We start from the raw sequence: 21,444 nt of genomic DNA, 5'->3' as shown, positions 1-21,444 counted from the left end.
CTTTGGCTTACCTACTTCCTGTCTTGCACCCCTCCAGCCTATGCAAATTGCTGCTGTGCAAATGATTTAAGTCTCAGATGGCATGTACACCCCGCCCCCAAACACACACCCACCACTATTCCTTTTGAATCTCCTCACTGCCGTTGCACCTCTTGCATCAGACTTGGATTTTGTCTTCACCTGCAGTGCTCTACGGAGCTCTGCAGCTTCCTGCATCTAATCTCCCATCACTGCTCCACTCAGGCCCATGTGTCTGGCTTCTCCACTCTGTCCTGGGTTGCCATTGTGTTCTCCCCCTAATGTCTCCATGCTTTTCTCCTACACTTGCTATCATCTCTTGCACTGTGTAAACTTCAACCCACACCTTTCCATCCCAACCCCCTCATTGCCTGATGCCCTCTTCTTCTATGTCATGACTTAAATTGTACCTCCCTGGGAGCAGGTCCCTTCCTTGTGTGTCCATGAAGGGCCCTGTGCATTTACTGCACAGTGCGCATAAGACAAAATTAGATTAATAGATTCCAAGGCCAGAAGGGACCATTGTGTTCATCTAGGCTGACCTGCTCTGTGTAACAGGCTATAGAGCTTCCCTCCCCCTAAAATGCCTAGACTCTCTTTTTCAGAAAAACATTCCATCTTGATTTGAAAATTGCTAGTGATGGAGAATTCACCACGACCTTTGGTAAATTGTTCCAATAGTCAATAACCCTCATAGTTAAAAATGTGTTCTTTTTTCCAGTCTGAATTTCTCTAGCATCACTTGTAGCGATCTTGCATCTTTCTCTGCTAGACTGAAGAGTCCATTAACAAATATTTATTCCCCATCTAGGTACTTACAGACTCTAATCAAATCACCCCTTAACCTTAGGGTAATATACAGATTCCTTTCCTTTCCTTTATTGTATTTATCTTGGCTTTCTTGCCTCCTAAGGGCACTACTGACCCAAACCTTATTTTACAACGTTTAGAGTGTGTTTGATTTATTGACCTAGTTTAAGCAAATGGAACATTGTTGAAGTTTTCAGACAGATATGTCTTCAAACATGAACTGGAAGGAATGTGTGGGTGGCTGGAGTCCAGGAACACAGGTAGCTTCATTGTATTTAGAGTACCAGTGTCCACAATATTTTGATATTGGCTGTGTTGCTGGAAAGGCTGATGCGCATTTGCTATTGTGCTACTCTAAGTAAACTCTGATCCTCCTTGTCAGCTCATGGAAATATTTCACAATTTGATTGATTAAAATTAAGGAAAAATCTTTCCTTTTCTCTAACTCTAGCTTTTTTTTCCTTATAACAGTCATCAGTCTTAATCAGAATAAAAGAGGTATTTTCCAGTAGTTCCTAAATCCACTGTGGGCTTTTCACTGAGGTGTGGTTTACTTAAACTAAGAATTATATACAGAATAGAAACAAAGGGACATGGGTGTTGCCTCTCACTATAGGTAGGCTTCTTAGTGTTGAAAAAAGTCTGTCAGGACTGTTTAAAAAAAATACTGTCAATCAACAGTTTAAAAAAAAAAAATTATATTCTTACACTAAAATCTGCTTACCTAAAGCAAAATGGTGATTTGGTTTTGAAAACGTTTAGATGTAGTCGCAGAGACAGCAGAGTTCTCGTGTGAAAATTTGGTATCTTTAAGGTGTAGGTGTTGGCCTACCTATAGTGGAAAATCGTGCAAAACATAGTTTAGAGGTCATGCCTGACTTTTTGGAGTAATCCACAGCAGCTGTAGCGTTTACAAACAAACTGTGATCCATGTTCAAAATTACAGCTATTCAAAACACAGTATCCTGGTTTACATGCACTTCAGTAAATCCAAAGCTAGCAAATATTTCAGAAAAGGTCCAGTTGATAATTATGGACCTGCGCTGTAGTTTAGCAAGAGCAAAGCCTCATTTTCCTATTGACTTTAGAGCCACCTTCTGGTCAATACTAAATGCGCAATCTCTGTATCCTGGGCTGCTGAGAACCCTGCTTCAGGCCTTGTCTACACTACAGAGCTTTGTCGACACAAGTTATGCCGGCTGTAATTAAACCGCTGTTGCATGTCCTCCTTGTGTCACTGGGGTGCATTCACACAGGGAGCAGTGTACTATGGGTAGCTATCCCACTGTGCACACAGGGTGCTTTGGGAAGGTTTCGCAATGCCTCATGGGGCAGGCACAACATCACATGATTCTGGTTTCTGAATCCCATCATTCCATGGGCATCTTACTAGATTGACAGCTACTTTTCACCTGCCCTATTGGCCAAACTGACATAGCTGAACACAAACACAAGAAGCACACGGAAGTGGGGGGGTGGGGATGGGAGAGTATGTGACTGAGTTTGTGTTGGGGGACAGTGAGTGTGTCCACACACTGTCTCTTTAAATTCAGACAGCAGCTAGAAGCAACCAATCCTGAGGCAGAAGCTGGTGCACAGACAGCTGACATCCCCCTATCCAAGCTCAGGGGAGACTTGTACAATGGCGGGGAGAGGAACATCCCAACATCAGGCCCCGCCTCCCTCCCTGGTTCTGCACAGCACATCAGGAGTCTCTTCCGTCCATCCTTTCCCAGCAGCAGTGTGCACTGTCTGCATGCCTGCCAGCCAGAGGGAGAGCAGGATTGAATCCTTTGGCATTCTCCTATAGCCTCATCTCCGCACAGATCCAGGAGAATGATCCATCCCCTCCCCTGTAGTCCTGGCAGGATTGCATTTTCTGCCTGGAGCCAGTATACTCAGCAGCTGTTTGAGCTCTCCATGTCAAGCAATTTCAAAATTTCCTGGGGCTTTGAAAGGGGAGGGGTGCATGCCCGTGTAGGGAATGCAGGGCAGTGCAGCAGAGTTCAAAACGGTGAGCAGGGTGGGCATTGTGGGTTAGCTCCTGGAGCCCAGTTACGGCACACAGCATCTACACTGATGCTTTGTTGCTCTAACTTTGCCGCAAAAAGCTCTACGCCTCTCGTCGAGGTGATTTGGTTTTGTTGCCAGAACGGGAATTTTGACGGCGGGGGAAGCATTGTTGTGTGAACATCACCACTGTTTTGTCACCAAAAGCTGATTTTTGTCAACAAAACTCTCGTGTAGACCAGCCCTTATAAAAACTAAAGATTACCGCCTATTTCCTTTGCTTAGTGAGACTGCATTTAGAGAGACTTCGTGCTCTAGGAGCTGTCTAGTTGACACTTCCCTGCCTGCCCTGATACCCACCTCTTCTGTTAAACTGCTGCTTATGTAGTAGACCTGCTGCCCAGAACATAAATGTTGCCTTACGAGTGGATGTAACTGGTAACACACAGTTGGTCTGCAAAGAATAACGGCTGATTTAGTACCAGAATAGCAGACAACCTAAGTTCAAACATGAGATGATGTTTTTGATCTGGTTTTTTTCATATGTTCTAGACTCGCCAGCCTGTATTTGTACAACTGTTGCAAGGAGTGTTCAGGGTATACCACTGCAATTGGCTAATGCCAAGCCAAAAAGCGTCGGTGGAGAGCTGTATTAGGGTGCTCTCTGATGTAGGTAAGAAATCTGGAGAATGAAGTTAAATTTAACATGCACAAAATGTTTCTGTCCCATGTTTTACCCTTATATCCAGGTGTCCGAAAGCAACATGTATTCTACCTCCAGCAGGCGGTAGGATGTAGCTAACTCATGGGGCAAATCCAGAATTCTCATCACTAAAGTCTGTTCTGTGGTTGCTCAACAGATGTTTTCAGTTTAAATGTGAGGTAAAACTGTAAACTGTTTGACAAAGGGCAGAAGCCTTAAGTTCTGAAAGTCCATGGCATCTGAAATAAAGGGTTTTTACTCACCTAAATTCCCCGCTGTGGTTTCTGTTGAGTGTGACAGTGATACTCCAGTCTTAAACAATGTACTGGTGATTTGTGCTGTTAGATGGCTGTCGTTTTCTTTCCAGAAGTTGCTGTATTTCTGTGGTGAGGAAAGTGAGCATCGTGTGTGCTGGACATAGGACCAAATTCTTCCATAAGTTGGATGTGCACATCCTGTTAACCTTAATAGGAGTTACAAAGGTGTTTGTGAGGGTATCCTCTTGCTCATACATGGTGAAGTTAGGAAAGCTTTGAGTATGAAAGATGCTGTATTAAACTTAAGATGTTATGATTGCCCTAATGGGCATCAAAACAGCATCATAGAAAATGTGTTAAAATAACAGATGAACATGAAAGAAACACAATGTGAGATTCCCCCTTGTTCCCTTATTGCTTGCAACTATGGGCTAAAGGAGTCAATTCTTATTACCCCCTTTTGCCTGTTGCAGCGAAAGGCCGAGCAATTGCAATACCTGTGGATTTGGACAGCCAGGTCAACAACCTCTTCCTGAAATCACACAACATAGTACAGAAAACTGCAATGAACTGGAGAATGACTGCAAGGAATGCTGCCCGTAGAGACTCTGTGCTAGCTGCTTCCAGGGACTATCGCAACATCATTGAAAGATTGCAGGTGACTACACTGCTGCATTAACAACTGACCCCTGCCATCTTGGTAGCCATTTATTTGCATGTTGGCACAAATAGACAAACTTACTAATTGAATTTGGGAATAACATGTCAAAGTAAAAAGTGCCTGTCGGGGGGCAAATCTTTGGGGCCCTCTGGGCCAGGTAGCCTAATGGTCAAGGTCAATATGGCAGCCCTCGTATGTGGGGCTGTGCAGCCCAGTGGCCAGAGTCAGCAGGACAGCCCTTCGGAGCAGGGCTGTGTGGTCTAGTGACCAGAATCAATAGGGCTGTCACCTGGTAGGGGACCCAGGCTCGCCTTTCTCCACCAGGTCCTGGCCCAGGGCCCTGACAGTAAGGGAGGGTTCCGTCACCGACTCGGCAGGGCTCCAGCCGAAACACTGACTTCCCTCTGGTCTATGTTTGGTCCCCCTGGGCTACTTCCTACTATGTCTCTTGGAGCAAGAATTGGTTCGTCTTGGGCTCCTCAGCATATGCGGTTCCCAGGGACTCGAATCGGGCATGAGTAGGTTCCTGGGCACCGAACTGGGTCTTGGGGCTTCAGTGGTCTGAAGTTCCAGCTGCTCCTTGGCTGGAGCCTGCAAGGCACATGCTTCCTCCTCAGCAGTCTGCCTGGAATGAGCTGGGCTGCTCCCTTTTAAACTGAAGCAGCAGTTGGAGCATGCCCAAGAAGGTCGAAGGAGTGTGGGTTCCTCTACTAAGAGTAAGGGGTTAACTCTTGCCTGGCCAGTGTGTAGAGCAGGTACATCCCATCACAGTGCCACATGTCATAATCACAGCTAAAGTTAATTTAATACTGTATGTAAAATCAAATGTAAACCATTTATCAAGAAATGTAATAGAACATGCACAGCTAATGCTTGGGGCAGTTTCATGGCCCTAAGAAAAAATGATATTTCAAAGCATGTTCCTCCAGCTCAGTGATTCTCCCAATATTTTCATTCTGCCAATACCAGTGGTTTCATTTCAACTGCTTCTTGAGATCGAGGGATCCTCTAATTTGTTGTGTCCTTCCAAGATCCTCCAGTACTTCGCTACTTGACTATCAAAACACGTAGTGTGATAAAAGGCTCCGTAGACCACAGTTTGAGAATCGCTGCAAAGTTCACTGTTTGATTGATTGGCTCTTAATGACCCCAAAGTTGTTGCTTCCCCAAATGGAGAAAATAATCTGTTTGAAGAAGTACTATGTGTACAATTTCACACTGATTTCTATTCAAAAGACATTTAAATAAAATACTCTGACTTGCAATTAGACTGGCCATGTATGAATTGTGTCTTTACTCAGTACAAATATAAAAACCTGAGGATGAGTAGGTATTCATTAAAAAAGGCGCTTCACTTTTTACACTGAATAAAACTCACTGCTTTAGATTGTATCTTTATCCTTCAAGATTGGTTCTCTGGTGAAAAAAATTTTGCTGGTGTGCAATCTTGACTCAAATTGCTTGCTTAAATTGGATCCATGTCAAAATACTGTCCAGTAAAGGCAGTCCAATTTCTATAGTTTCCCGCTCTTCACCTGTTTTCTCTCCACTTATGCATGTCAGTTTGACTAAGCATCCGCTCAGTAACTTTTTCTGCAGTCCTGTAACTTCTACTCAATGGGACTGGGGTGAATATTTAGAATATATTTTCTGCAGAATATTCATCTGTAAGAATGGTTGAAATGTTTTGAAATTTCAGTTGAAAAAGGGGGAAAATTGAATTGTTTTGCCTGATTTCAACCAGTTTTATTCATTTGTTGGTCGATATATTTACGATCAATCTGATCATTACTGCAAAGGTTTTCAATATGAAAGAGAATCCTGTGTTTTTCATTGGCTTTTTCCCATTTATAGACAAGTACCAAATGCAGAAATGGGAAAATACCAAGTTATCTAAGGAATCGTCGAAAATGGTGGCAATAGTTGTAACATTCACTGGCCAACAAAATGGAGATCTTACTAGGCAAATGCTAATGTTTTGTAATCTGGAGGGGTATTCTCTCCCTGCACCAAACCCCTCCCCCCATAGACCACTCCAGGAATGCACAGTCAGATTTCATGATCTCTAGCTGTCACCTGCCTCTGAGGAGGGATGCTTGTCCCACTTCCTTTGGGCCAGGGTTTTAAGGTGGCACAGCCCGTTGCCTTACACTGTGGCACCCCCAACAAGCCAATCTGTCTAACACCCAGCACTTGTGTGTTGCTTTCTTTCGGAGGGCTATGGACAGCATGTTGCCATCAGGTTACAAGTTACTACGCTGTTCTCCCTAAGCATTATTCTTAAGGGAAAAAAACATTACAGAGAAAACATAATAAAAACAATCAAAAGATTTATACACGTATTAAAAATACCAGGTAGGAATCACCCATCCTGAGATTTTAATAGGCTAAAGTCTTTCCAGCCTTTCTTCAAGGATTGGGGTCCCCCATGGACAGAAGGTTCTGTCCATTTGCTGGATGCAAAAGCAGGGCCTAAACTCAGCTTTTTTATATCAAATGCCATTTCTATGTGTTGGTCTCTGGAAACCTAGTTTGAACCAGTATATGCAAGCCTCCCTGCAGCTGATGTCTCTCTGGAGATGTTTACAACCTAAGCGATTCACTTTAATCACCCCCCACTGATTTTGGTTCGTGAAGGAGTGGTAATAAGCCTTCCGTCTGGAGTTGCATACAGTCCCTGCCTGCCGCCGCCGCCCCCCCTCCTCCCCTAGTGATACATAAACTATTGATAAACTTTGGGGACAACATAGTCCCCAAAGATATTGGTTGGGACTGACAAAATCTGAATGTTGTTGTTTCCTAGGATATTGTATCGGCATTGGAAGATCGCTTACGCCCCCTAGTGCAAGCTGAATTGTCAGTACTGGTAGATGTTCTTCATAGGCCAGAACTGCTTTTCCCAGAGAACACAGACGCAAGAAGAAAATGTGAAAGTGGAGGCTTCATTTGCAAGTAAGTTGTGTTGTTAGAAGTCTTGTGTTTCCTTATGCTCTGTGCAATAGTGTTTTCTTTGCAGAGCAGTATCCTATGTTGTGTTCTATTAAGCACAATTTGTCCTCAGGAAAATAAGCTCATTTGTCTTCAGGAAGGAATTGACAACAGCTGTCCGTATTGGTCAATCTGTCCTTGCAGATGATGCTTACAAATTCTGGGTATATGGGCCTGGTGTACTGTGATACAAATGACTATGCACATTTTAGAGTTAATCCTTGTTAGTGAGATTGGGGCCAGTTGACTGTAGTCCCAAGAATATGTCCACAAAAGATTTGCCTTTATACCCCTTATCGCCGGGGTAGTGAGTCAAAATCATAGTCCATGTCATCATATGGTTTCCAGTTGCCTTATCCAAGGTCCACATTCTTTTTTCTTTAATGAGGAAATATATGCAGTATTTAACGTCCAGTTAAGAACATAAGAATGGCCATACTGAGTTAGACCAATGGTCCATCTAGCCCAGTATCTTGTCTTCCCACAGTGGCCAATGCCAGGTGCTTCAGAGGGAATGAATAGAACAGGTAATCATCAAGTGATCCTTCCCATCAGCCATCCCCAGCCCTTGGCAAACAGCAATCCCTGCCTATCCTGCCTAATAGCCATTGATGGACTTGTCCTCCATGAACTTATCTAGTTCTTTTTTGAACCTTGTTATAGTCTTGGTTTCACAACATCCTCTAGGTAGTAATGTAGGTTTTTCATCGTTTTTCAATATTTAATTTCCCCCACTCCTAGTACAGATTTTTTTTCCTAACTATTATCCATTTGGGAATGTTGGAGTTCCCTTCATAGCTTTGCTGCTATTCATGATAACTCATCAAGTGTTGCTATTAAGGGGGTACTCCCCAGCTCATTTTATACTAGTCCTAACAAAACTACATTTTAATTAACTTCCTTAGTTGTAGCTTTGACCATTGAAATAAGAGAGCTACAAATGCCTGTCCTAATTTTTTAGAAAATTTAGTACTAAAACAAACTATAATCAACTGGTTGTTTTCAGATTAATAAAACACACTAAACAGCTGCTGGAGGAGAATGAGGAGAAACTATGCATTAAAGTATTACAGACACTCAGGGAAATGATGACCAAAGATAGAGGCTATGGAGAGAAGGTACTTAATTTACACTTTTTATCATTTTGTTTTTGTTCAACACTGTCTTTACTATACACAGAGAGAAAATACTGTCCTAGGCCTTTAAATCTGTATTTATACCTCGGGTTAAGGATAAAACCCTTCTAGTCAATTATTTACCTTCAAGATCATGAAGTTAAGTTGAAAGTTGATTACTCTGGCTTCTTATTTTAGAATATCCTGATCTGCACTATAGAAATCCATTCCCTTTGGTTGTCATTATAGAAGATAACCATATGTTATATCTGCTTATAGGAGACTTGTCCATACAGTCGTGTGACCTGTTAGAAAGAGGATTTTTTTGGGAGCTCAGTTTGAATTACCTTCGCTCTGTTGTGGTACTGAGGAATTTGAGTTATAGATTGGTTGGTGTGCATAGTTTTTATTTAACTTAACATTAATACTTTTCCATTAACATACTGTTCCTTTTTCTCATCAACAAGAGGTCTTTCTCTTTCTGGAGCTATAGATCTATTCTCTGCATCTGAGCAATGTGTGTCTCTCTCACACTCACTCATATACCCATTCCCGAACTTCTACTCTTACATATATTGATGCACATTTCAAATCAACTACCTATCACAGTGTGTCAATATAGCTATCCCATTCTGGGATCACTGCTTCCATGGTCTCTTTATGAAGACATGGATTTAAAAAAAAGAATCCAAAGCAGGGTGACAAGTGATGAAAAGATTAGAACATGACCTTTGATGGATAAAAGGAGCTCAACATGTACCATACATCTTAGGGACAGCAAAGAGAAGAACCATTATGTTTTCTATACACAGACTCAAATGTGCTTTGACTCTAGATGGCTTTCATTTTAAATTCAGGAAAACAACAAGCAAAGAAAGAGCGAATATAAAAATCTGCGTGAGAGGGAAAGTAGAGTGTCTCTAACTTGAGTCTCCAGCGTGAAATGCCTCACAGTTTTGCCGTCTCATAGACAGACAGGAGTCTTACGTTTAAAGCTGAGTAACAAGAAACAGCATCATAGCTCTCTAGCCCCCAGAAATAACTTCCCATGAGCACTCTTGAGAGGCAACAATTACAAAGTCGGGAAGGAAGCAATGGGGTTGTTGAACAGAGTTATTAGAAAAGGGACTCTGGAAGTGTAAGCAGTTTGTTTAGGGTTCTTTTATATTTATGCAGCTTGACAATTGAATAGCTTGACTAAGTGATACAAGTGACGTTCTCTAATTAGAAGTGAATTGCAAACTGGGTTTAATAGCGTTATAAAGTGCGAAGTTGGTCACTCACTCTCAGCCTATTAGTTTGAGGCAAAACCTTAGAGATTGAGCAGTTTCCTTACAGACATTTGTATAACGTTGTCCCATTGCTGTTTGTTGTAGGCAATGGGAAGTGGAGAAACCACCAAGATGAACTAGTTCAGATTTGCCAGTCTGAGAGTGATGCAGGCAGCCTTGGCCCACTCAAAGGTTAGCTAGATATGTGGCTAGAGCAGGTGCATAGCAGAACCTGACGTGGCTAGGTAACCTGACACATCTAGTAGGCTTGCCAAACCCACGAGTGCAATAATCTTGAAGATAAACTAGGTAAAGCAATGAGAATCCTTCTCCAATATGCCATGGGCGCGTGGGCCATTGCCAGCCACATGCCCCTGCCATGCACACATGCAATACTGTAAATGAGCAGGAGACTCCCAGGAAAATACCCTTGGGATGGGGATGGCCAGTGCTGCACTCCCTGTCTGATCTGGGAATGCTGTTTCCCACTTCGCTGCATCACCACTTCCTCCCTTGTCAATGACCCAGGCCAACTCAGCACCTTTTGCCTAGCTCTGTGAGGTTGCTTGCTTTTAAGCCATGCTTGCAAGCAGCAGTAAACGTTCTTTTAAATAAAGTAACAGTAACTGCATGGAATGCCCTAAACCCTGCAAGTAGGATTGGGGTGTTGGCAGCATCCTGCATGTAAATGTTTTCAACCTGCCTTCCACTCTTGAGAAGGTGCCAGTAATTTGTGCTGAACATCCCTCTGACCTGCTGCTGTTTGGAAACCTTCAACTCCTCTCTCTGTGTCTCTTCAGTTCACCTTTTACATGCTTTCCAATCTGACCTGGAAGTCAACGAAGCAAACCCGTAGACGAGATAACGCTGCGCTAGCAAAGGGGAATTGGGCTAGCTGGTTCTTCGTAGCCACGCCCTCATTTCTGAGGGTGTGTCTATACTGCAGTTGGAGATGTGACTGCAGCTCAGAGAGGCATACCTGCACTAATTTTAATCTAACTAACACAGTTAAAACTAGCAGTGAAGATGGGGGAGCAGGGGCTTCAGCGTATGCTGTACAAACCCACCTGGACCCTGGGTTGGGTGCCTACTGGCATTGCTAACCTGTGCTGGGGTTTGTGCTATTGCATAGTCACTACCTTTACCGTACTAACTAGATTAAAGCTAGCATAGTATGCCTACCCAAGCCACAGTCACACACCTCCGATTAACATAAATGCTGACTTCATGACTGAGATGTGGTATCTTCCACTTCTATTGTACTTGGCATTACAAGTAAACTACTGATACCTCAGGGTTTATAGAGTTGGCTACTAAACTCTTTGGAGCATGTTCATCCCTAGAGTTTTTAGAATTAAAACCAGTATAAGGGCACCACTGATCATGTCTAGCTTAAGTAATGAAAGATGAGATTGGCTGTGGCATATCCGAAATCAACTGAAACAAACTTAGAGGAGAAACCAACTGGTTTAAAAAAAAAAAAAATCGGCTACATCCGCTGATGCCATTGGAAATTTTGCTCAAAGCAAAATTCATTTATCAGAACTTTATCAGAGTTTTGGTGAAATGGGGACTGTAGATACTGCTAGAGAACATGTTGAAAATAATTTTAAAACACTGATACCAAACTAAATGATGTTGGCTACACAATTGACCTGTAAAGCACATCAAAATTATGAAGCTCTTCAAAGTTATAGAAAAGCAGAGAAGAAACACACCAACTTCTGCCATAGTTGCTCATTTACATAATACATGCAGTACAAGAATAGAATAGCCCATGAAGGAGATTTCTGTAATTGGAAAAAAGCTGTTTTCTTACTATCAGCTGCTAGTTATAGATAAGCTTCCACTGTCTGGCTACAAGACGTATAATGATACATTTTCTACCTTGTGACTACTCCAACTCCATTTATTCGCCGCTTAAAGGCAACACACATTTCTTTAAAAACCATTCTGGAGTAAAAAGAATCTTGTGCTACCTATGTTGAACTTAGGGTCCTCTACCTGAAGGTACTTAAGGCAGAAAAGGTTGCATCTATTCAGGAGAACTCCTAATTTTATTATAAACCAATCTGACAAGTGTGAGCCGTACTATTGCAGATCAGGACATTCAAACAAACAGTTTATACCAGATGATACTGTGAATGCTAATAGCTAGGCATTTTCTGCTTGATACTTCTACGTATTGTAACAAATTTTAACAATTGAGAAGCTACTGAGACCACTCTGTTTACCACTTCTGCTTCCCTTTTTTAAATATGTCTAAAGACTTCATATCCCTTTTTCATAAACTATCTCTGAACTTGCTAAACCCATAGCTCCATGTCAGGCTATAATTGAAATACATTTTAAATGGTTTTATGATGAAGTTTAGGGCCCTGACTTCTGCATGCATATACAGTTAACATGAGTACATGTTCTTTTCCCCCATTCCGTTCTAAAACTTTGCTCCATTCAAATATATTTGCCAGGGCTGAAGTTCTTAATTGCATTATGGCTAGGACTTCACTTATGCTATTCAGAGAAAGTCTAGACCTCTCCTCTCTGCCCTATCCCCACGCTCACCCCCACTTTCACTATGTGATTTGTCATCTCCTATGGCACTTGGAGGCCTCCATTCTAAACTACTTTGAATTACTATTATCGTAATCCCTAGTGGGCATTTATTTGCCTCTCTGCCACTATAAGCTACTGGAGCTGGTAGTTGGCTACCGTGGAATTGAGAGCTGCAGGTCAGATATGAAGTAGAATTTAGCAAAAGTGTAAGAAAGGTTTCCTTGTAGTGTCTGCTCTTGTTATATTATATACTATATGGTGTACTGTATGTTAGTTGAGACCAACCAGTCTGTTTTTTAGAGGGGCTTCACTCCCCCCCAAACATCCTTGACCTCCTCTCCCACCCACTAAAAACCAGACATCCCAACATTTTATTATTTGTGGACTTTTATTTTCACCTGGTGTCCCTTCTAGGGAAGGGACATCTAAGGAAAATATAAGATTATCTGGCTCCAGCAGTAAGGCCTTTATCAAGGACTGTACGTGACTTCTGGGTCCACCCCAGACGGCCCACAGTATTGCTGTGATTCCTGGGCAACATGCAAAGGACTTGATCAGAGCCCAGATCCTGCTACTAAGATGCAGTGAGAGAAATGTTGGCTGGTGGACTGAAGATCCAAGCTCAATACTCAATGATTTTTCCCAGATGCTGGCTGCTTGTGCTACCATTTGCCTGCTGGAGTGGCCACAGTGTAATACAAAATGTCTGTCCTTCCTCCTCCTTCCATCCAACAAGGCATTTGTCACAAGAGTTATGGTTTTTCACTTCAAAGGCTGACCTTTTTATTGTGCTGAGAACTAGCATGTGGAGCTGTTGCACACACTCCTCCCACTCCTCTTTCTCATCATTTCACAGTTTTCCCATGTGACTTCCTGGGTTTACCCTTGATCTGAATTTTTTTTTTAATTTTCACTGGTGAGTTTGTGGGATTCTTGAAACTTTACATAGGGCTGAAGAAATTCCTTAAATCTTAGAAAGACAAGCTCTCACTCTCTCTCTCCAACAGAAATTGGTCCAATAAAAGATATTACCTCACCCATCTGGTGTCTCTGATATCCTGGGACCGACACAGCTACAACTACGCCCCTTAAGTCTTGGCATTTGCTCAGCTTTCTCAGTGATCATTAGTACACTGTAGTATTCCTAATCCACTGAAAGCCATGCTACACTAATAGCACAGAAGAGGCCCAGACTGACTTTCAGTGAAACACCTTGCTTGTACAAATGCTTTCTGTATGAGTGGCAGGTCTATTAGGGCCACTCGTTACAAACTCTGGTAACCCCATGTCTTGAGACTTAACCCAGAATTCACCTTCTCTCCCTTCTTGCTGCCATTCTCCCCAACTCTCTGTAAAAGAGGTACAGATTCTAAGAAGGGTCTCTTGTGTTGCTGACAGCTCGCACACTGGGTTACTATTATGCCCAAGGGGGAAATTCTTGGAGCTTGTTGAACCAGTCTGTATGGACTGACAGTTGGCATGTGACCAAAGCATGAATGCATCCTGCTGTTCAGTTCTGTAGCAGAATATTTCCAGTAGAGCAGATAACTAAGATGATACTATCCTAGAGCCCTGCTCTAGTCATTCATGCTTCTTTTGATGTTTTGGAATACCAGACTAGAGCACTGAAACAGTAAATAATATCGAAGTTCCTAACATGGGACTTATTTGTAATTTCTCTTACTAACGTTTGCTTTCAACCTTGCTTCTTCTTTCTTTTTTCTTTTCCAGCTGATTACCATTGATGAATTGGATAATGCTGAGGTCTTAATTTTATTTTTCTTCCATGGCAGTGTTTCCGTTATGTTTGTTTTATGAGTAGCACTGTAATCTGTCATGCTGTCTTTCCAGTGTTGAGCGTTCTGACTCCTGCACTTGTTAGTGAATTAGTTGAATTTAGTCTGCCATACGTCTACATTGGTAGTTACCATTAACTATTTGTCTGTCATTATCCCCAAGTATTATCCCAAATGTACTTGTAGTTTTGGCAAGCTGCAATCATCTGGTGGTATAATAGTTTGCATACTGTTTAGAGCTGAGTGCTCTTAGAATATTAGCTGCTGTGAGCATCAATAAAACCTCAGCATTTATCAATCCACAGTAATTACTGTACCACTGTATTGCCTAACTTACAAATAGGAAGATAACGTGGTTAACCTAGATACCTGGAAATGTTAATACTAAGTTTTAATGGCTCCCATTTATACTTTATGGGAAAGAATATGAGAAACCAAGTGGAAGAGACTCTAAATGCATTTTCTGCTTATTAACTAGTGAGAGTGAGTGTTCATATCACAATGTATTTGTGTAACACACCTGAAAGTGAGGCAAGGGAAGTGGTGGACCCTTGCATAGGAACAGTTTTGTTCTTTCCTGTAAAGAAAATAACTTGGTGACTGTTGAGGTCAGCAGGATATATAGATGTATTCACTGTTCTTTTCTATTCGCGTTTGGCCTGTTAATATGTGGGAAAACTTACAGGTATATTGTGAAAGCTGCATGGTGGTAAATTTATGCCTAATCTTTGCCTGGGAAAGCAACAGCCTAAAACAGGGTGTTTACACTGGATGCAGTTTACTTGTGTTAAAGGCAAAGGGCTATGTTTGAGTGAGATCTTTCAGTTTAACGAATTCAGCTTTCTCTAAAGCCCTGACTTTTAAAACTGGGCTCCATTTTTGTGCAGGCACCGTTAATTATGCATGTGATGTCCAATGCTGTCACTTTTATAAGCACCAACCATCCTATAAGCCCAAAGAATGTGGGCACAAATTCAGAGTCTGATTGTTTGCTGTACGTATGTACAGTATATCTGTTGCCTGGCATGTATTTTACTTATTTAACAACTTCTTTAAAAAAGTTCTTTTGCCCTTGGCTTTGTTTCCTCTGTGCTGTTCCAGCCGTCTGTTTAGGCAAAACTGACCCCTTTAAAATACAAAACACAGAGAAATATACTATATTTTTTCACATTAAAAAATATTCTAAACTGATTTCCTCTGCTACTTTTTCCTTTAACTCTAATCTGGCATTAATCTCATTTTTTTGGGGGAGGGACGGAGAGGGACATCCATTGTTTTGAGGAATAAATATAACGTTTTGGGAACCTGTCTGCCAAAATGGATTTGGAATCCTACCTATCCATCTCATAATGCTCAATCTTGAACTGAGCTATCTTCAGTTTGTCTGTAGTTATATTTTCTTCTTAGTGTATATGTTCATGGAAACTGTATAATATATTTAGAGAATGAGGCTGATTTTCCTCTGTTACTCATTTCACACTATTAAAGTCCCTTTACGCCAGTGAAGTTTCTCCTCATACTAGTGTAGGTGAGGAGTCTCAGGCACTATATTTCCCCAAGCTTCACAGGGGAGCTTAAAATAGTTGGCAGCAGGGTGTAGTGTCAAACCTTGGATGTGATTTGTTTTTTCTTATAATTGATTTCCCTCTAACCTAGAATGCTCCACTGAAAATGGGCTCTGTTTTTGAAAAGTTAATTTATAACACATTAACATTTCAATCAGGTGCTAGACCCTTCAGCTTCTGTGGGGGTACTGCTTCCCAAAATGGTATGTATAATTTATCTTGGAGAAACTTCAGACAGAATTTGGGATTGTTTAATTGCAAATTAAAGTCATAAAATAAAACTCCCTCTCTCTTTCCTCTTAGTCTCTGGCCATAATGTTCCCTCTCATTCTTCAATAAATCAGTTAGAGTGCAGACCCAATTTAGAACTTAGTCTGCTGGCTGCAAGTAAGAGCTTTATTGCTCCCTTATGGAACAATTCCATGGATGGAGCCGGTGTGTTTATAAACACACAGGAAATGAACAGTGTCTGTTTATAAAGCGAGATGCTGGCAGTGGTTAGGATTTTTTGAGATTTCTCAAAGGAAGCTGTCATGTTTCTCATCAGAGCTACCACTGGCAATTGCAAAAGGTGGGGGAAAGAAAACAGAACTCCCCATTTTTAGTTTCTCCAGCTGCTAAATTCTGAACAGTCTAATTGTTCTGAAAGGCTGACATGGTTTTCCACACACTCTTGCCCCTCGGAGTAGGCCTTTTGCTGGAGAGGTGATATTGTTATTGTATTATGACATCATTCAGAGCTCATTTCACAGTGTTTCTGGCATTCTAAGTAGCTACTGTAAGATAATTTTGGCAAAGGATAGGTTCAAAATCTTGCTATTCATTTGTATTTAAAAGAAAAAGAAAAAAAAAAAGTAACCCTGTTTTATCACTTACACGTGCAATAATGAGGACGCTCTAAACCAAAGTTGGTAGAGTGTCTTTTAAAATCCTTTCTGTTGTGTGGAAAGGAGTGCCTTTGTTACGCAATGAACAATACCGGAATTCACCCTGTTGAGTAGGAAATCCCCTGCATAACAGAAAAAAATTTAAAGGGCCCTGATAGTATGGTCATAACCATTCCCTCTGTACCCAACATCTATGGCACAGACACATTGATCTGTCAGATTATTCTTCCGAGACCTTTGCAATATCAAGGAATTGTGGTGTGAGTTAAGGACAGAGTAGTAACTTTTTTATGCAGTTTCCTTATATTGTTCTGGTTCAATTGGTTTACATTCATGGATTTGCCTTGAAAACTATTGCAGAGTCACCATGGGGAGGAGGGCCGGGGGGGGGGGGGAGAGGGACTGGAGATTACGAGGGGCGGTTTGTTTGGGTTGTTTTTTTTTAAATCCTCAGTTAATAGAGTCCTTGGTTCTTGATCCATTTTGGACTAGACATATGAATGGAATGTCAAGGGCTTTTATAATTGACATTGTAACATAAGCTGCTATGCAGCCAATATCAAATCTGGGTTCAGCTAAAAATGCTTTACTTCTAGGGGGGAGAATTCACAGTGCTGCAGGGTTGTGTATTTACTGCAAAATGCAAGAAACGCAGGGTTCAGTAAATTTGTGGGAGTTTTTTTATGCGCAAGAAATCCCACCAAAATAATTACACAGCACTAGAGTTAGATGCATTAGAACTTTAGACCAGTCTTACATAGAATCATAGGACTGGAATGTACCTTGAGAGGTCTTTTAGTCCAGTCTCCTACACTCAAAGCAGGACACGCTCATCTCTGAAAACTAGAGAATGAATGACTCCCAAAGTATCATAAGGGACTAGTTTTGACCTACATTTGACCTGTAAATGACTTGGAACTGGTCTGCCTCAGACCACTTCTCTCCCCTTGCCTTACTGCGATAGTGGTGAATTGCAGAAACCCTCAGTCTCAGCCCTCCTCATTGGAAGAGGGCAGAATTTTCCCGTAAAGGGTCCCTTTCCTCAAGATTGTTTTCTCCATAAAGTCTAATACCATCCAAATGTGTTGACTTTCCAGCTGTTCTGCAAAGCCCTTTGAGTGAGCAAAGACTGAGGCCCAAAGTCTGAGGCCAGAAGTATAATAATGGAGGGTTTCAGGCACTATTGGTCAGGTGCTGTTGTCAGTTTTTACTTTGTGTCTCCCTGTGTTCTTCTGTATGTTGAGGGTGCCCAGACCTTTGAATGGGTGCCCATTTGGGAGGAATTTTTATAGGACCAAAGCTGTGAGGGAAAGCCTGACTTCTAAAGAGAACTATTCCTTGTCACTTTCTTTTTCGGTTCCCTTTTAAAAAAAAAAAAAAAAAAAAATTACTACTACTAGTTAGTTCATAGATCTGTTGAGAGTTTCTGTTCTTGCTCTCTGGTGTTTTCTTGAAGTTGTTTTTGATCTTTGCAGTTTTTTACACAGCATGAGACTGATGTCATGAGTTAAGGGTTATGACTTTTTAGGTGGAGGATGAACCATCAAATATGGACTTTTTAACACAAGCCTCGTGCCCTATGCAAATTTCTCTAGTAATAAGGAAAATGGAAATCCCTAAAATGAGAGACTGACGAGTTCTCTCTAGAAGCTTCTGTGGGCCATTTGCTGTACTTGCACGATCCTGCATTGGTGTAATTTCATGGATTTCAGTGGAGTTGCTCCCAATTTGCATCATCATGAGAAGACCGTCGGGCCTTCTGTCTAAAGTTATTCATGAGGCATCAAGGAAATCTTTAAACTCCTACAATACTAAATCCACTGCAGTAGTTAATTGAAAACAGTATGAAGTAACTTGGGTTTTTTTTTGCTATCCTCCCCGCCCCATTGTAGCCAAGGTACAATACGTGATCAGAGCTGTTATGCTGAAAAATGTAATCTAGATGAATACTTGAATCTTGGATTCACTGTGATTCAGGAGAATTGATGTAATTGTAAAGAGCTTTCAGAAGCTGTTGAATTTCAAGCTCCTATTCCAGTCTGTCACTGGATTCTAACAAGTGCTAGAGACAAAGCAACTTGCCTTGCTATGTGAATATAAGAGCTGCAATGAAAGTAGTGAGATACTGGGTAAGGGATTTTTAAATCCCAGAAGAACAAATTAATACATAAGGAAGGAGAAGAGCATTAAAGAAGAGAGAACTGTTAAACTTCACCTTAAGTGGGCGTTCTGATGATGCTGAATGTAATTGAGAGATGTCCTAGTTTTTTCTTTTTCCTTCCTCCCTCCCCCCACCCCATATTGCGGTGAACTGCTTTATTGGGCACCTGCCAAAATTCAAGCAGCAGTTACATAAGAGCAGCTTTTTTTCCTGGAATTTAAGCTGGTTGCTGATGTGTGACCTTCAGCAGTAATTGCCAATAAATGTGGTGGAACTGTTTACTGTTAGTTCAGTCTGCACCGTGTCTGCCAGTGTCCGAGGCTACAGGAGCAGTTGCAGCAGCTATACAGTTGCTGTTTCTTTTTGTGATGATGTTGCTCCAAAATGACTGAATCTAAATCTTGTTATTCAAGTAGGCCGTGTATTTGAGGGAGAGAGAGAGAAATTCACACTGAGCTCTGCTGAACCTATCATTGACCAAAGCTGATGTTAATATGTCCAAGAGTATTTGCACATAAGTTATGAACCCCTACTCAGCACACATCCCCAGTCACTTTCCTTGTGTATAGCTAGAAGAACATAAGGGGACCAGATCCCGCAAAACGCTAAGCACCATAACTTGCGTTGATGTTAATGGGCATTGAAGGCATTAAGTGGGTGAATTAAAGTACCTTCTAGTAAAATGTCGACTTTAGTTCAATAAAAAGAAGGCTTTGTTCACCTTATGTGGTTGATAAGTTAGCTCCAGAGACATACACCAGCAAACCCATTCAGTGTGGGTGGGTTTTTTTTGGTCTTCAAGGTTTCAAGTAGGTGAAAAGGGAACTGAAATCCTTGATTTGAAAGGGATTGACTGCAGTAACCTCTGCAGTGATGATGATGAGTATCAGTGCTGAGCTGTAAAACTTCTTTGCCACAACTGGATGAAGTTCAGAATGTGTTGTTTTCTGGATCTGCGACAGGAATCAGGAGATCGATTAACATGATAAATACTAGTCAGATGCACTTCTAAAGATGAAATTATTTCTCTCCTAGAGAGAGCTCATGCCACGGTCATTGCTGTTGTGTATTTTGCACTTAAGCAGTGTTTGAATTATGTCTCAAGTAGAAGAAATGCACTGCAGTCTCTAGTTTCTGGTCTGTTTTTTTTAAAGAGGGGTCATTGAGGAGGCTTCAGAGACATGCAAATGGAACTGGCCTCAGGGAGATGGGAGCACGATTTTGGAAATCTTTGGCTATTGTGTCAGGAGCATGAAAGGTTGTAATCCTCTGGCCAAATAGTGTTGTGAAGAAGCTGAAATAAGCCAGTAGAATCATGGGGAAGCTGAACAACAAGACATGTTCAGCCAGGTTACGCTATCTTCTGAATGTACTGTGTGATCAATTTAAAAGGTGACCTGAGGAGGACCAAATGGATGTGACCTTATTTTTGCTTCTTTATAACAAGACTGAACACTTTTAAAATTTGTAATTTTGACTGTTTTTCATCAGTGTCACCGTTCAGTGGGGGTGCGAAGAGGGGAAAGGATCAAATTTTTATTACAAAATTATCCCAGTTCTTTTTATAGCACAAGCCTGAAATGTTGTCTCTTTCTCACACACATTCCCATTAAAAAGAAAACAAACCTATTTTTTTCACCCATTTTTTTTCTACATTAGGAGTATCAAGAATATCAGGTGGTCTGCTCATGTTGAGTGCTTGCTCATGTTGATTCCATTCTAGGTATGTGTACGCCTCCGCACACGGTTTCCGGAATTTTCTTCCCTTTAGCAGTAGCCGTAGGGCTGGCTCCGGTGCCCCCTGGAGTCCCGCACACATGCCGTGGTATGTCAGGCGTCGCCAGCCCCCTCAGTTCCTTCTTTCTGCCTGTGATGGTTGCTGGAACTGTACTGCTTGCTTTCGCAAGTACTCCTATCTTTCCCTTAAGTAGTTTTAGCTAGTTTGTTTTATTGTTCTTTTTGTTAGTACTATAAATAGTTGGTAGTTAGGTTAAGTGTAGTTGCTACAGGGACCTTCGCCTGGGAGCGGGGCATGCCCTGGTCTCTGGTTTCAAGCCCTGCATCTCCTACGGCAAGCCCTTCCCTCTTAGTGACCCCCACAACAGTTGTCTGAAGTGCCAGGGGAAAGCCCACAGGAAGGAGAAGTGTAAGATCTGGAAGGTGTTCAGGCCACGGACTCAAAAGAAAAGAGAAATCTGCCTGAAGGCCTTGCTGATGGAGGAAGTGCTGAGACCAGCCTCCGAGCTGTCCTACCCTACGTCAGTGCAGAGCGCTCCGTTGGCACCAGCACGACACCGTACCTCTTCCTCGTCCCCATCGAGGAAGAAGCAGAGGAAACCGAGGTCAGACAGGGACCATCCCCCACATTGAAGAAAACCAGGAAAAGCATGGGGCCCATACCGGACTGACAGACTGACTGTCAGCAGGAGAGGCACTCGCCGCCCAGAAGTGCGAGCCTGCCAAGAGAGCCTCCCCTGACTCCTGGGACTGGAAGGGGGCCTTTTCAACTCACAGTGCCATCGACACCGGAGGCGTTTCAGGCAGTGAGGGACCTGATGGCCCTGCCTTTGCCGCTTTCTCCTAAGCTTCTCCCAGTGTTGCCAAAAGAGAAGGCTCTGGTCTCCAGGGGGAAGCCCATGATGCTCC

At 42.1% G+C, this 21,444-nt stretch overlaps 1 protein-coding gene across 1 annotated transcript in view; it reads left to right on the top strand.

The window, feature by feature from the left end:
- Positions 1-21,444, top strand: part of ITPR1 (inositol 1,4,5-trisphosphate receptor type 1) — a 179,973-nt gene that overhangs the window by 54,260 nt on the left and 104,269 nt on the right. Inside the window, exons 31-34 of the mRNA XM_067544403.1 lie at positions 3,391-3,511; positions 4,272-4,456; positions 7,263-7,411; positions 8,454-8,565. Of these exons, the coding sequence (XP_067400504.1) occupies positions 3,391-3,511; positions 4,272-4,456; positions 7,263-7,411; positions 8,454-8,565 (567 nt within the window). The remainder of the gene's footprint in view (positions 1-3,390; positions 3,512-4,271; positions 4,457-7,262; positions 7,412-8,453; positions 8,566-21,444) is intronic.

The sequence above is a fragment of the Emydura macquarii genome, unplaced genomic scaffold, assembly GCF_026122565.2.
Source record: "Emydura macquarii macquarii isolate MOO-44397 ecotype Brisbane River unplaced genomic scaffold, CSIRO-AGI_Emac_v2 contig_968, whole genome shotgun sequence".
Classification (NCBI taxonomy): domain Eukaryota; kingdom Metazoa; phylum Chordata; order Testudines; family Chelidae; genus Emydura; species Emydura macquarii.
The sequence above is the reverse complement of the archived record's forward strand: the minus strand, read 5'-3'. Positions and strand labels throughout refer to the sequence as shown.